We start from the raw sequence: 13,228 nt of genomic DNA, 5'->3' as shown, positions 1-13,228 counted from the left end.
TTACAATTTCACTTTTTTTATTTGTTTGCAAGCCTTGAAATATCAGAGACATTAATAATCAAAATCTCCAGTGCCTGGAAAGGTAATCAGCAACAATTTTCTGTTGTTTGCTTTACTCTGAGTACAAAATGGAAAAATAATTAACAAGTGGTCTCTAAATACTCTTTGACCGTGATAGTGTGATGACAAGTAGTTTGTCAAGAAAATCTTCTGTTTCATCATCCATACTGCTCTCAGAAAGTGACAGCAAAGATTGCATTTTGGTATCTTTTCTAGAAGAGCTGGAAATACATGAAGAGATCAATACACAATATGCAGAACCCAGTTTCAGCTTTCATTTATTTTCTGATCAGTACTACATATGTTGAAGTACTTGAAATCAGGCAAATGTGATGGGGCTGTATCAGACTGAGGCCATAATTATCAATGCATCCAATATACTAAGCTTCATTTTAAAGAGAATTTCTCAGCATTCTCCTTCTCCCAAGGAATAAGGCCACAATGGATGCAAAGAGAGATTTTATGGCCTCTGGTTAGTCCTTTTCATGATGACTCAAAAGGAACTTGAGCAACTTGCAGAGCCTCGAGGTCATCATTAAGGACATTCATCACATATTGACTGTTTAACAGGATCCCAATGAATAGACTGCCAAATAAATCATCTCTTTTGTGTACAATAAATCAGGACTATGAGAATAGTCAGTCAAGGTACGTCAAACTAAAATTAATGACAGCAATTATTTGTTATTTTATTCTGTTGTATTTTATGGAGGGCAGGTGCTCCAGCACACAGGCAACTGAGGTCTAGGAGCCCAGGTAGTGTGGGGCAACAGGGAGGTGCCTACACCATTCAGATTTCAAAGTTGTCCAGATTTCTAGCCCATGTATGCAATTAAATTTGAAATCCTTCATGTAGAAATGAATTTAACTTGATTAGGATTATTTTTTCAAGTCCAAAACAAACTAACCCAACAGTTAATACGCTCTGGTCTGTGGAGTAGAGCAAGTGTAACTATGACAATTTTCAGGCATCCACGAAAACAAAAGAAGGAAAACACAGTGACTTTTTTGTCAACACATTGTATTTTGTTCTGTTAGTATATACCCCTTACATTTTTAGCTTTTAATACCCTTTTTTGTATGGCATGATAGTGGGAGTACATCTAGGTGTAGTTTGTTTTAATACCTTTTTAAAAAACACATTCAGATTTATTTACACAATGCTAAGGAATTTGAGTTTTCTTTGCATTCTGGGGGGGGGTTTCATTGTGGGGTCTAGTTTTACTGTGTAACTGATATGGGTCACTGAAACTTACCTTGCATGCAAGCTTCTGTACAAAATACAGCACTTTGCATCCAAGTTTCTGTCCCAAGGGAACAGAAAACTTGAGCTTTTAGCACACAAACAGGAATTGTCTTAATCCTGTTTTATCTTTTTCTAGAAAGGTAGGTTTTTATTAAAAAAATACTGTGTATGGTATTAGAAATTCAAAAGTCCAAGAACCATGGCTAAATGATTTCCTCCTTCAGAAAGACAAAGTAACACTCTGATTCTCTTTTATTGCAATACCAAGCTTGAAATTAATCAAAGGAAACTATAATTCAAAGGGCTTACATTTTACAGCTAATCTTTGTCTCTAAAAAGACATAACTTCACTCTCCAAATATCTTGCAGGTCGGAAGTAGACAACATGATATATTACTAAAGTACTTATTAGCATAACTTGCATTCCTTATAAACTGATCACTACCATGTCATTATTTTACATGAGGAAATAATGAAGCAATACATATTTAAGTAATGTTAATAATGTAGGTTCCATTTTAAGGAAAAGAAACTCAATATTCTTTTCTAAAAACTTTACATTGGGTAAGATTTTATTATTGTAAAATATTGAAATTTATTGTATTAATTCAAGTAACACAATTGGGTTTTTTACATAAAAATATAGAAAATTATTAAATTCCAGATGTAATTTCATTTTTATGACATGTATTTTTCAGTAGAGAGCTATCTCTTCACATTAAAATAATAACTCTATAAGCTGTTTACTAAATCCTGGTTTTAGGTCTGCAAAAAACCCAAATATTTTATAAAGAATGGTCTCTTAAATTACACACATTAGGGCAATTATTCTTTATATAGTAAAATAACTAATTGGAACTTGTTCAAACTTTACTATGCACTATCTTTATGTATAAACTGCATACTTAATTTACCTTAATTCTTCAACTTCACAGAGGCTCTTCACATTTGAGGTATTGAAGAAATCTGAAGATATCTGACTTCTGTTGAGGGAATTGTTGTTGAAAGCTGGTAACTCTTCTGTGTTTGGGTTGCAAACTTTTTCTGTAGGATCTGAAATATTTTATTGAATGCATTGTCAACACATAAATTCAAGAAACAAATGCACAACTTGTGGTGCTAGAAGCTTACCCAGAATAAACTAGGAATGCAAAAAGGATCAAAACAGATTTTTAATTATTCCTTAACTTTTTAATTAACTTTCTAGTTTGATGCTGGAGTGTGAGGTAAACTTGATGTGAGATTAGGGCATGGGACATTGTGAATGTAGATAAATGATAAACTGTTTCTTAGAATGAGAGAGGAGCCAGATTCTAACCATAGCATTGAAAAAAAATTGAACAGACAAACAAACAAACACATAATTAAATAAATAAGGGCACAGGTATCAGGGCACCTTAATCATACTGATTTTTAAAGATGTGTTAATGTCCTGAGAATTTACATTTCAAATATAAAGTGAACCCCTTAAACTAGAATATTGTATAACTCCTCGTTTGCCTACTTTATCTCTCAAGCTAATACACAAGCAATTAGGTGGATTTAGAAAAAGAGAGAGTCACCAAAATCTGACAAGGCTCACCAATTTCACCTCACTTTGGATAAAAGTAAGTGAACAGGAGTGAGAGGAACATGTTTGAAATCTTTTTAAAGCCTCTAAACACCAACCAATTAATCTTAGCAGAATCAAGATTACAAATTTGCAGGTGTTGGTGGAGGTTCCAGGTGTTAAAGATTGCACATGAAGTCATGTCAAATGAGGCTCAAAATTTAATTATTACTTTTCTTAGAATTAATAATTCTAAGAAAAGAAAAAGAAGTTTGGATATATCAAGAAGATACTGATATCCCAGTCCTGTGAACTTCCTCCTACCTTTGAGACCCCAGGATACAGAAAGAATAGAATTGCAGATGGTAACTACATGAGAAGAGAATTGGTAGGGATTAGTCTTACTGTTACTAGAAAGGGCAGAGCATATTAACTAAGCCACTCACAATAAGCATGGACAAGTAAGATACAAAGAAATGACACAGCAACTGGTATGCCAACAAACTAGAATGCAAGAATTCTTAGGATTCAAAAGATGGTGAAATAAAAGAATAATCTGATAGAAAACATATATCAGGACAGTCAGAAAATTCCTCAAAACTCTTTTGGCTACAAAAGAAGTTTATTGAAATCAATTTTATTACTGAGTGAAACTACAAGAGTAATTTGCCTATCAATCACATAATGGATAAGAAAGATATGGTATTTCCGTGCAGTGGAAAGCTATGCAGCTATAAAGTAGAATAATCTTGAGGTTCTTGTAGGAAAATGAATGCAACTGGAGATCATGTTCATGGGAAAAATAATTTGAACCCATACACATGAACCCTAGCTTAAAATACAGAAGGAATTAGTGGGATCCAAAAGCAAAATAGTTATTATAAGAGTGAAAGGGGAGGAAACACCTGGAAAGGAAAGGTGAAAACTACTGTTAATTTCTTATTGTCTTGTCTTGAACTCTTTTATTGTTTTCACAATTTTGTTAGGTGTGGCTTTGTTCTGTCTCGTTTCATTAGATTTTACTCTGTCTGATGATAGAGCAGCTATTTTGAACATAATGGGAGATAGTATGGTAATCTTGGTTTCCTCTTATATTGCTTTGAAGTCTTATAATGCTTTCATTCATTTGTTTGTTTTATTTGATTTTATTATATGTGATGGTATGAAGAGCTATTTTGAAGAAAATGAGACATTATAGTAGCTATTGCTGATTTCCTATCATCTTACTTTGAAGTCCTATCATGCTTTTGTTCTATTTTGATTGGTTCTATCCTGTTGTGTTTTATTTGATTTTATTATGTGTGATGGTATGGACTACATTTTTGAGGAAAATGAAATATTACAGTAGCCATTGTTCATTTATTGTTTTCGAGTTTTGAAGTCCTGTAATGCTTTCATTCTTTTGAATGGTTTTATACTATTCATTATGTTTGATATTATTGTGAGTGAAGATATGGTCAACTATTTTGAAGAAAAAAGAAACATTGTGGTAGCTACTGTTGATGTACTATTGTCTTGTGAAGTCCTGCGTTGCTTGCATTATTATGTTCTGATTTGCTTTGTTCTATTTTGTTTTATTTTATTCTCTTTAAAATAAATAAATTTTAATTGAGTGAAACTAATCTGAAGAAATAGCATGTCAAAGATCAAAGGGAAATTATGAGATACTCATCTATTATAGGATTAGATCTTGAAAGAGAAAAAATAACTGTTGCAAATAACATCAGAATAATTTTCAAAAGATTAGATATGCCTGTGGAATGGAGAATCATATTGTATCAATGCTAATTTTACTGATTTTGATCATTGCATTAAGGTTATGTAAAAGATATTCTTTGGGGAATTACACACAGAGGTATACATTAATAGAGTCAAAATTTTTGTTACTTCCTCATAAATAAGCAGCTTTCAGAAGAGGCTGGGGATTTAGCTCAGCAATGTAAGTACCTGTCTGGCAAACACGAGGTCACAAGTTCGATCCCCAGTACCAAAAACAAAAAATAGAAAAATACTCATGTAAAGTGTGGCAGGGGGTTTAGCTCAACAGCATAAGTGCCTGCCTGGCTAAGTGCTAGGTAATGATTTCAATCCCCAGTATCAAAATAAAGAAAGAAGAAAGAAAGAAAGTTCATATGGTAGTATTTTTAAAAAATTGTTCAGAAGAAAAAGTGCTCTGAGTTAAATTGTGTACATATATAAAGGATTTTGTTGTGCTACTCTGGTATTGTACAAAATTTCTGAGAGTTTGATATTAAAATAAAAGGCTACCCCAAAAGTATGAAACAAAAAATTAAAGCAACATATTTTAAGAAATATGTTTTAAAAATCAGAGTATACAAGAATGAAAAATAAAATCATTGCATATATGACACACTAATTAATTTTATAAACACAAAGGTAAATGAAAACTGATTCAAACAACCAAGAAAAATATATTATTTCATGAGGATGCCACCCAAAGGAAATAAATTTCTTAACAGGAGAAAGCCCTAGGAACAAACAATTCAAATACACAAAAGCAAAGTATTTTCCTGAAATTATTTTAGTATATATGCTGCCAAAGTAAGTACAAGTTTCCTGAAAACAAAGAGAAATTTATTCTATATGTAGAAAAATAAATCCAAAATACTTTTAAATGCTGAATTATTGACACTGTAATTCAATCTTTTGTCAGTTAATGAATTCCAAGGATTAAATTTTTTTTTCAAACATTCAAGTAGGAAATAAACCTGTCATATATGAGAATGTGGTAAAAAAATTACCATAGCTTCAGACTACTTCATAATAAATTCAGAGCTAGGAGATGGCAAATCAGTATCACATGGTTTCAAAGGACACAAAGATACTGCTCTCAGACCACTTGTAATTCAAATATAAAGGTAGTGGGCACTTTCAAACATGAAAGAGCACAGGTTGCAGACCTACTCCCTATAGGTAAAAACTATTTGACAATTATATTCAACCAAATCAAAATAGAACAGCTATAAAAGAGTAGCTAATACCATATTGAGGGCCAGAAGGGATTATGTGTTCTAAATACAAAGAAAAGGAAATTGTCAAGTAAATCTAGCTAATGTGTCAATCAATCATAGACAGAAAAGGCAGACATTATCAAGAATTACATAATGAAACTTTCTATAGAGAAATAAAATAAAAGGCTCAAGATAGGACAGTCATGAGGAAAATGTCAATACTGAACATTAATTACATATGTGTTCACACACACACACACACACACATGCACATGAAATGAAAGAAATCTTGACAAAATGATAAACCCTAATTATCACAGTGTGTCTTCAATACTATCCAGATTGGCACATGGTTTAAAAATATGAACATATTTTCTTAAATAGATTTTTTACTGTGAAAAACCTAAAGTATATAATTACAAATGGCTTCAAAGGATTGCCATTTACTTTCATGTTTTTTCCTTGATTTTTAAAAAATAGTTATAAAAATTAGGTTAAACCACACAAAAATGAAGAGTACACAGTTTTGGTCTACAGAAGTGTGATTTCATAGAGTTCAGTTTGGTAATATTTTATGGTGAAAAATTATCTAAAATATATAATTTCCTTTAGTTTCATTTCAATTTTTGTTAACTTTGGGATATCTGTCTATATAAGTTTAAAAGGGTCATACGGAAGGGTATAAGTCTATTTTATAAAGTCATTGCCTTTTCCTTCAATCTACTCATCCTTTCAATTATTTTTATGTTCTTACTTATGATACAAACAGACGTTCAAAACCTCAAGTGAAGCTCACTAAAAATAAAGTTTAACGAGGGCTGGCAATTTAGCTCAGTGGCCTAAGTGACTGCCTTGCAAGCACGTGGTCATGAGTTCCATCCCCGGTACCAAAAATTAAAAATAAAATAAAGTTTAATAGTAATATTAAGATTTGAGGGGTTGATACTTTGTATTTTTATTTCTTAAAATTTTCAAAATGTTTAAACTACTGAAAACATTGATGAGAACACTACTAGCAAAAATAAAGAGAAGACTGAGTTTGAAATGCATAGAACTAGTGAATTTTCTAGCCTGCTTCTCAGATCTGCGGTTGGTTGCTTTCAAAGTGAAGTGAATGACTTTCTAATGATAATAAGAGGAGTATGTCCCTTGATGTTTTGTTATTGAACCAGATCTTTTAGTGTTCAAGGGTATTGTCACTGTTTGGCAAAATATGTTTTTAAGATTCGAAATAGAGTAGATCCACTGTTACACCTGATACTTCTTAGATGTGCATGATCTCAGACCCCAACCCAGACACTGAGTCAGAACTTGCCTTTAACAAACTCCCAGGGAATCTGTGCATGTAATAATATTTAAAAAGCATTGCGTTAGGTGATCTACCTGTTTAATTTCCTAACAAGGATGATGAGCATTAGCTTTTGTAAAGCTACAAAGATTAACCTTTCACTGATTTTGTAGAAAGGAAAAAAGGGTTTGTTTTGTGGTTGTTGTTTGTTCTTTTCCTGCTCACTTGAAACTCCTTATGCCACAGTTCTGGTGTGTGTTATATAGGCTATGATAGCTTAGACTAAGAAAAGAAGTCTTTTTCATTGTAGTGCTTGTTTTTTTAAAGAAAGATTATAAAGAAAAAGAGAGAGTATAGAATTAATATTACCTACAATTAATTAAATAGCATTACCTGCAGGATTTATAAGTATATTTAATTCTTTTTCTGAACCATCTAAGAATTGGTGATCAGAAATGTTGTCTAAGAAAAGCACATTGTCACCAATTTTATCAATGTATTCAGTTTCTGAAATTTCAAAAGCAGATCCAGATAATGACTGAGCAGCTGCATTTCTTGATTGAGGATGAGAGGACAAAAGGCAGCTGGAGCTCTTTTCACTACTGTTGGAAAGTGGTAAGTTTGCTGTTGATCTATGTGATTTCTGGCCTAAAACAAAAAAGGAAAAAATCAAGTAAACTGCATTAAAATCACAAGTGATCACTTAACAATGCAAAATCCCAAAATCCTAAACACAGACCAGTGAAATTAAGGCAAAAATGTTTATGGAAAAATCAATTTGTCATCTTTTCTAGGTAGCCATAATTTGTTAATCTCAGATTCCTTTCCCAATGACATAAAGAATATTTCTGACTAATTTCCCCTATTTTTTGCATTCAGAAAAAGGCAAATTAATTTTAATATTCAGTAAATCAAAAATCTGTGAAACAAGGAAACTTCAGCTAAGTACAACCCTCTGTGTTATAATCTATCCCAAGGCCAAATGCCATGATGTTCCTTGAATTCCTGATGAGTGCCTCACTTTACCTTGAAAGAAAAATAAAAGTCATAAAATATACACTGTAACACTTACTAGTGAACCAAGTTACTTGGTGATATGCAATTTATTTTTATGAAGAAGGATTATGCTAGTTTACAAAATCTGTGTGCCTTTTTAGAAAAACACAAGCTCTAAAGAGACTGAGATCACATGTACAATTTTCACAAGTCTGAGTTTATTTTCTACTGTCTTACACTAATGTCTTAGCATAAAAGTTTCAGGAGCTCAGCTCTAAGTCAGGTTATTACTGTGTACTTACACTGTTGATACAGGTTATTACTTGGTACTAGCTCAGTCTTTACTTTGTCTTGATGTGTTTCAAGTTCAGATCAATTGGTCTCTTCAACATGTAAGGTTGTTTTTCATGATAAAAACAGAAGTTTTTCAAATCCCCCACAAAACTAATTTATAATTTTATATTTATTATAAGTGATTTTTTTTAAAGATCAATGTAAATCTGAAGGAACAAATGTAAAATTTCAGGTCACACTCATACTTTTGAATATACTAAAAATCATAATTTATATAAAATATTTAAATTAAAATATAGTCTTTTAAATGCAAATTGGCTTTATATAGAACATTGGATTCTTTTAAAGAGTCACAATTCTCATAAAATTATGATTTTATAAATATAATAAGCTCATATATAATATTATAGCCATTCTATTGACTCAGAGGAAAATGTAAGTTTCAAAGCAATGGCTACAGGCAGTTTTCCTATATTAAATATTCATGGACTACTAAATATGTGTTTTCCTAAAGAAACTAAAATAAACAGTTTTCCTTCAAATGTAATAAACACCCCATAAAGCAATATACAATTTTTAAGTCCTGAAGGACACCAATTTTAATAATTTTTGCAGAAATCAAATTTTGAAATATTTTTGTTGGAAAGAAATTATAAATAAAATTAGATTCTGACCCTTTTGTGTTCCTTTAAGCTTTGAAACAATGCTGTAGGAAAATAACAGAGAAAAGTATGCCTATATGTTATTATATATCTATCCTTAAGAATCAGTTTGATAACTAGAATTTAGAAATAGTTTCCTCTTTCATCTGTAATATTCAAAGGATCAGTATTTTATTTGTGCCTGTCAGGAAGAGTAAGCCTTCTCTCCTCCAAAATGAAGCTGCAGTGGAGGAGCAGCAGGATACCCAGACAGTGGGTAAAATTCAAAAGTACCTGATCCACAGTGGACACTGCACTCTGAGTTCTGTATGCCCGTTACTTTTCCTCATTGCTGAGCCAAAGCACCCAACACCTAATGTTAAAGAAGGAAAGGTCTGTTTCACGTCACAAATTGTCGAGGTTTCAGTTTATAGTTAGCTAGCTCCAAGGCAGGGTGGCATGGCAGAGGGGCATCACAGAGGAGAAACAGCTCATGGTGAACAGAAGGCAGGAAAGCAACAAGGCAGGACAGTAATGACAACAATCCTCTTTCTGTTTCTTATATTTTATCCAGTTTACCTATCCTTAGATCAAGTAGCACTCACACCCTGAGTGGAACAGTTTTAATTCCAGAATCACACCCTTAATCCCTGCATCACACACTGTCAATCCAGTCACCTATGACCCACTTATGAGGCTTTGGGGGACATCTAGATACAAACCATAATGCTGTATTATGATACATCTCACCTAGGGTAACATTTAAAGGAACTTAGAACATGTTAAAATAAGGCAAACAAAAGAAGATATTATTAATCAAAACTAAACTTCTGCCACAACAGAAAAATATAAAGTGGAGAAATTTAAAATAACTTAGATCTCCTTCAGAAAACTCAGGAGAGTATAACTCTTGATGAATTCTCACAGTAACATCTTGTTTCCACAGTAGTAGAAGCCAATTCATCCCAACTGAGAGAAAAAATACACAGAGGATAGGTCAGACTTATGCTTAACATACAGCAGACAGACAGAGCATGCTTCTTAAAGGAAATACACTCAAGTATAATTTAATATAAACAAAACATAAAAAGAGATAAAGAAAGAGCCTATTTAGTCCCTGGTTTTATTTATTGTTCATTTAGACAAGCATATCATTCTCTCTAGTAATCAGCAAGCTTATTTATATTATAGCTAAAGTGAAGATTTGATATATTAACAATAAAACTGATGAATACAACACAGTCTAGTCTGCAGATTATAAACATAAGAAATTACTTTTGGAATAATTTTTTCCATCGTGGTAGTATAAACTTTAAAATGATTTGAACTGACACCAGTTAAAATACAACAAAATAAGTTTTTCATTGTAGTGCTTGTTTTTTAAAGAAAGATTATAAAGAAAAAGAGAGAGTATAGAATTAATATTACCTACAATTAATTAAATAGCATTACCTGCAGGATTTATAAGTGTATTTATAAGTGCATGCTCTGTGATTACTACCTAACCCATGTAATCACTGGAAAGAAAAATAGTGATATTAAGGGCTCAAAATATTAATAAAATTTGGAGAAATATAATTATAGTAACATTCTTTTGAGACAGTGTTTTAGTAACAAAGAATCTTCTTCTGAAAGGATATCATACATTGATCCTGAAGAAATTTCATGGCATTTGCCTATTAACATTCTTGTTCCATTGTGTGAAGTACTGAGATAAACATATTTGTATCAGTATTCTAGAAATGTGGAACAAAATTTTACAGAGTGAAATGGTTGCGTGAAAATAAAAACACTAACTAGGTAACTAGGTGCATTATTGACTCATTTCAATGAAACTGAAATCAACTTATGACCACTCATATTTCACTTGGCAACATTAAATAACTGGACACAATAATCCTTTAAACATCCTCCAATTTTGGAAACTTGTGATTTAATACTCAATACAATTCAATTGTAAAAATCATTATCTCTTGAAATTCCCAAACACGGTGTCATGATAGGATATTCAAAAATAAATGAAACATTATCCCTACCCTCCAGTTGTTCTCCAAAGTAACATACAGTCTATCCTACATCATTCACTGAGAAATACTTGCTGAGAAATTATCATATAGTAGCCTCTGTTCTGTCATAATACAACAATGAATTAGACAGGCACTTTCTTTCTAATAGTACAAAATAAACAAGCTACTGTTAGACAGTGAGAAAGATAATATCTCAGGAGTGTTGTATTACATAGGGTGGTCTAAAAGATCCTTCAAAGGGATATCTACAATAAAGATAGTGGAGAGAACCAGTCGTATAAAAAAGGTCTGAAGATAAAATCAGTTTGCTGAGCACCATGTATCCCAATAAAGAGCATATTCTAAGGCTAAGAATTAAGAGTATAACCTACTTAAAAACAGACAGCAGTCAGTATGCCTGCACTATGGAAGAAGCAACAGTTAAGAAAGATGAGTAAACAACTCAGCTATTGTTGTTTGATGCATGGGATAGAATATATATCTATAGTTTTTATACCTTTTATGGGATGTTATTAGAGGACTTTAGGCAGAAAATAAAATGACGTAATTCATAGTTTAAATTTATGAGAAGTGTAATTCATTCCCTGTAAACTAAAATATAAATAATATTAAGATCATAAATAAATGTAAATAATTTACTTACTATGAACAGTAAAATTTGATGGAAATTACTCATAGCAACATGGTTTAGGAATGAAAAATTGAAATCGGAAGAAAAGTGAGAGACTGTGACAACTGGTTTATGCTCATCTTGAATGATAAACATAAAAGTGGTTATTAGGTTTGGGCTGAATTTTGGAGCCAAAATCATCAGGATCTAAAAATGAGTAGGTTGTCCTGAATGTGAGTTAAGCTGACCCCCAGATTTTTGGCCTAATCAAGGAACTATGTTGCTATTTACATAAACAGGATGAGTGGGTAATTAGATATGTTTTCCCTGGAGATGGGGAGGCTCAATGGATTTACTATTAAAATCCTAATGATTTTATGCTTGTTGAACTTTAAAGTGACAAATATTAAAATCTTTCAGAAACTGGAATTCTTTTCTATACTGGCATCAGTTCGGAATACAAAATTTTGGCACTTTATTTCCAGCCATCACTTCTGTCCAGAAAGCCATTTTCCAACTCCCTTAACTTTTGTTATTAATTTTTAAAGACTCAACTGAAATATCACAGTGTCCAACATATTTGTCCAACATATACTTATGTCCAACATATCTATATTTTTCAATGGCAAAGTCATTATTGTATCATCTGTCTTCTTAAAACATTGCACATGAATTTTTATTATACCTGATAGTATGTACTATCATTATTTATTCAATTCTCAAAAGTATATTATTTATGTTCCATTTAATAAATCTTATTATAGTATATATGGTAATTTATGTATTTGCCTATCCATACAGCAATTTTCTCAAAATACAAATTTTTAGTTGTCTGTGTCAAAAGGTAAAGAATTGTTGAAAAATGGAAATTCTCTGGCCTTAACCACCCTTACATGAATCAGAATCTCTAACAGGTCAATCCAGAAATTTTCACTATAACAGGCTTCCCAGTTAATCATGCTCACAGTGATGTTTGAGAGCTCTATACTGGGCCACAGAAATAGGGCTTTATTATCACTTGTGTCAGGCAGTGCCTGTCTAAAGCAGGTGCTCCAATAAATGTTATCCATTATAAATTACTGACAGGTTTAGTAGTTGATTGATAAATAAGTATCCAATTGATACTTAAAGCAATCGGATACTTATTTATAAAGATTTGTCTCAGTAACAGATTTCTTATAGCATGAGTTTATTTTTCTTTAATACACAATGACATAGAACACTCTGTTCTGACTACCTCCAAAAGAAGCAACCACAAATTTTAAATCTGCTTTAAAATTCTATGTGAGAATAGATATCTAATCATAGAGTCAAAAAACATTTATCATTAAATGGGTGGTTTTTCTACTGAAAAAAATATTATATCTGACAGATTCTCAACAAAAGGGCATATAGAAAGGATCTCAGCTAGCCAAGGAAATTTAATCCTGGTGTTTAGGAAAAGAGACATAAACCTTACAGATATGAATGAATCATTTGTAAATGAATGACTGGCTTGAAGAGAGGCTTCTCTCACCCTCTGAATAAGCCACTTTTGTCAATTAT

The 13,228-nt window shown here is 31.9% G+C and overlaps 1 protein-coding gene across 1 annotated transcript in view; it reads right to left on the bottom strand.

Moving 5' to 3' along the window:
* Positions 1 to 13,228, bottom strand: part of Zbbx (zinc finger B-box domain containing) — a 128,268-nt gene continuing 115,040 nt past the window's right edge. Inside the window, exons 15-17 of the mRNA XM_063235141.1 lie at positions 7,509 to 7,817; positions 2,221 to 2,359; positions 1 to 281 (exon numbers count right to left, since the gene is read on the bottom strand). Coding sequence (XP_063091211.1) covers positions 155 to 281; positions 2,221 to 2,359; positions 7,509 to 7,817 — 575 coding nt within the window. The 3' untranslated portion in view covers positions 1 to 154. The remainder of the gene's footprint in view (positions 282 to 2,220; positions 2,360 to 7,508; positions 7,818 to 13,228) is intronic.

Source organism: Cavia porcellus, unplaced genomic scaffold (genome assembly GCF_034190915.1).
Source record: "Cavia porcellus strain 051 isolate PalLab524CR breed Dunkin Hartley unplaced genomic scaffold, mCavPor4.1 scaffold_25, whole genome shotgun sequence".
NCBI lineage: Eukaryota > Metazoa > Chordata > Mammalia > Rodentia > Caviidae > Cavia > Cavia porcellus.
This window is presented reverse-complemented; position numbering and strand designations above follow the sequence as displayed.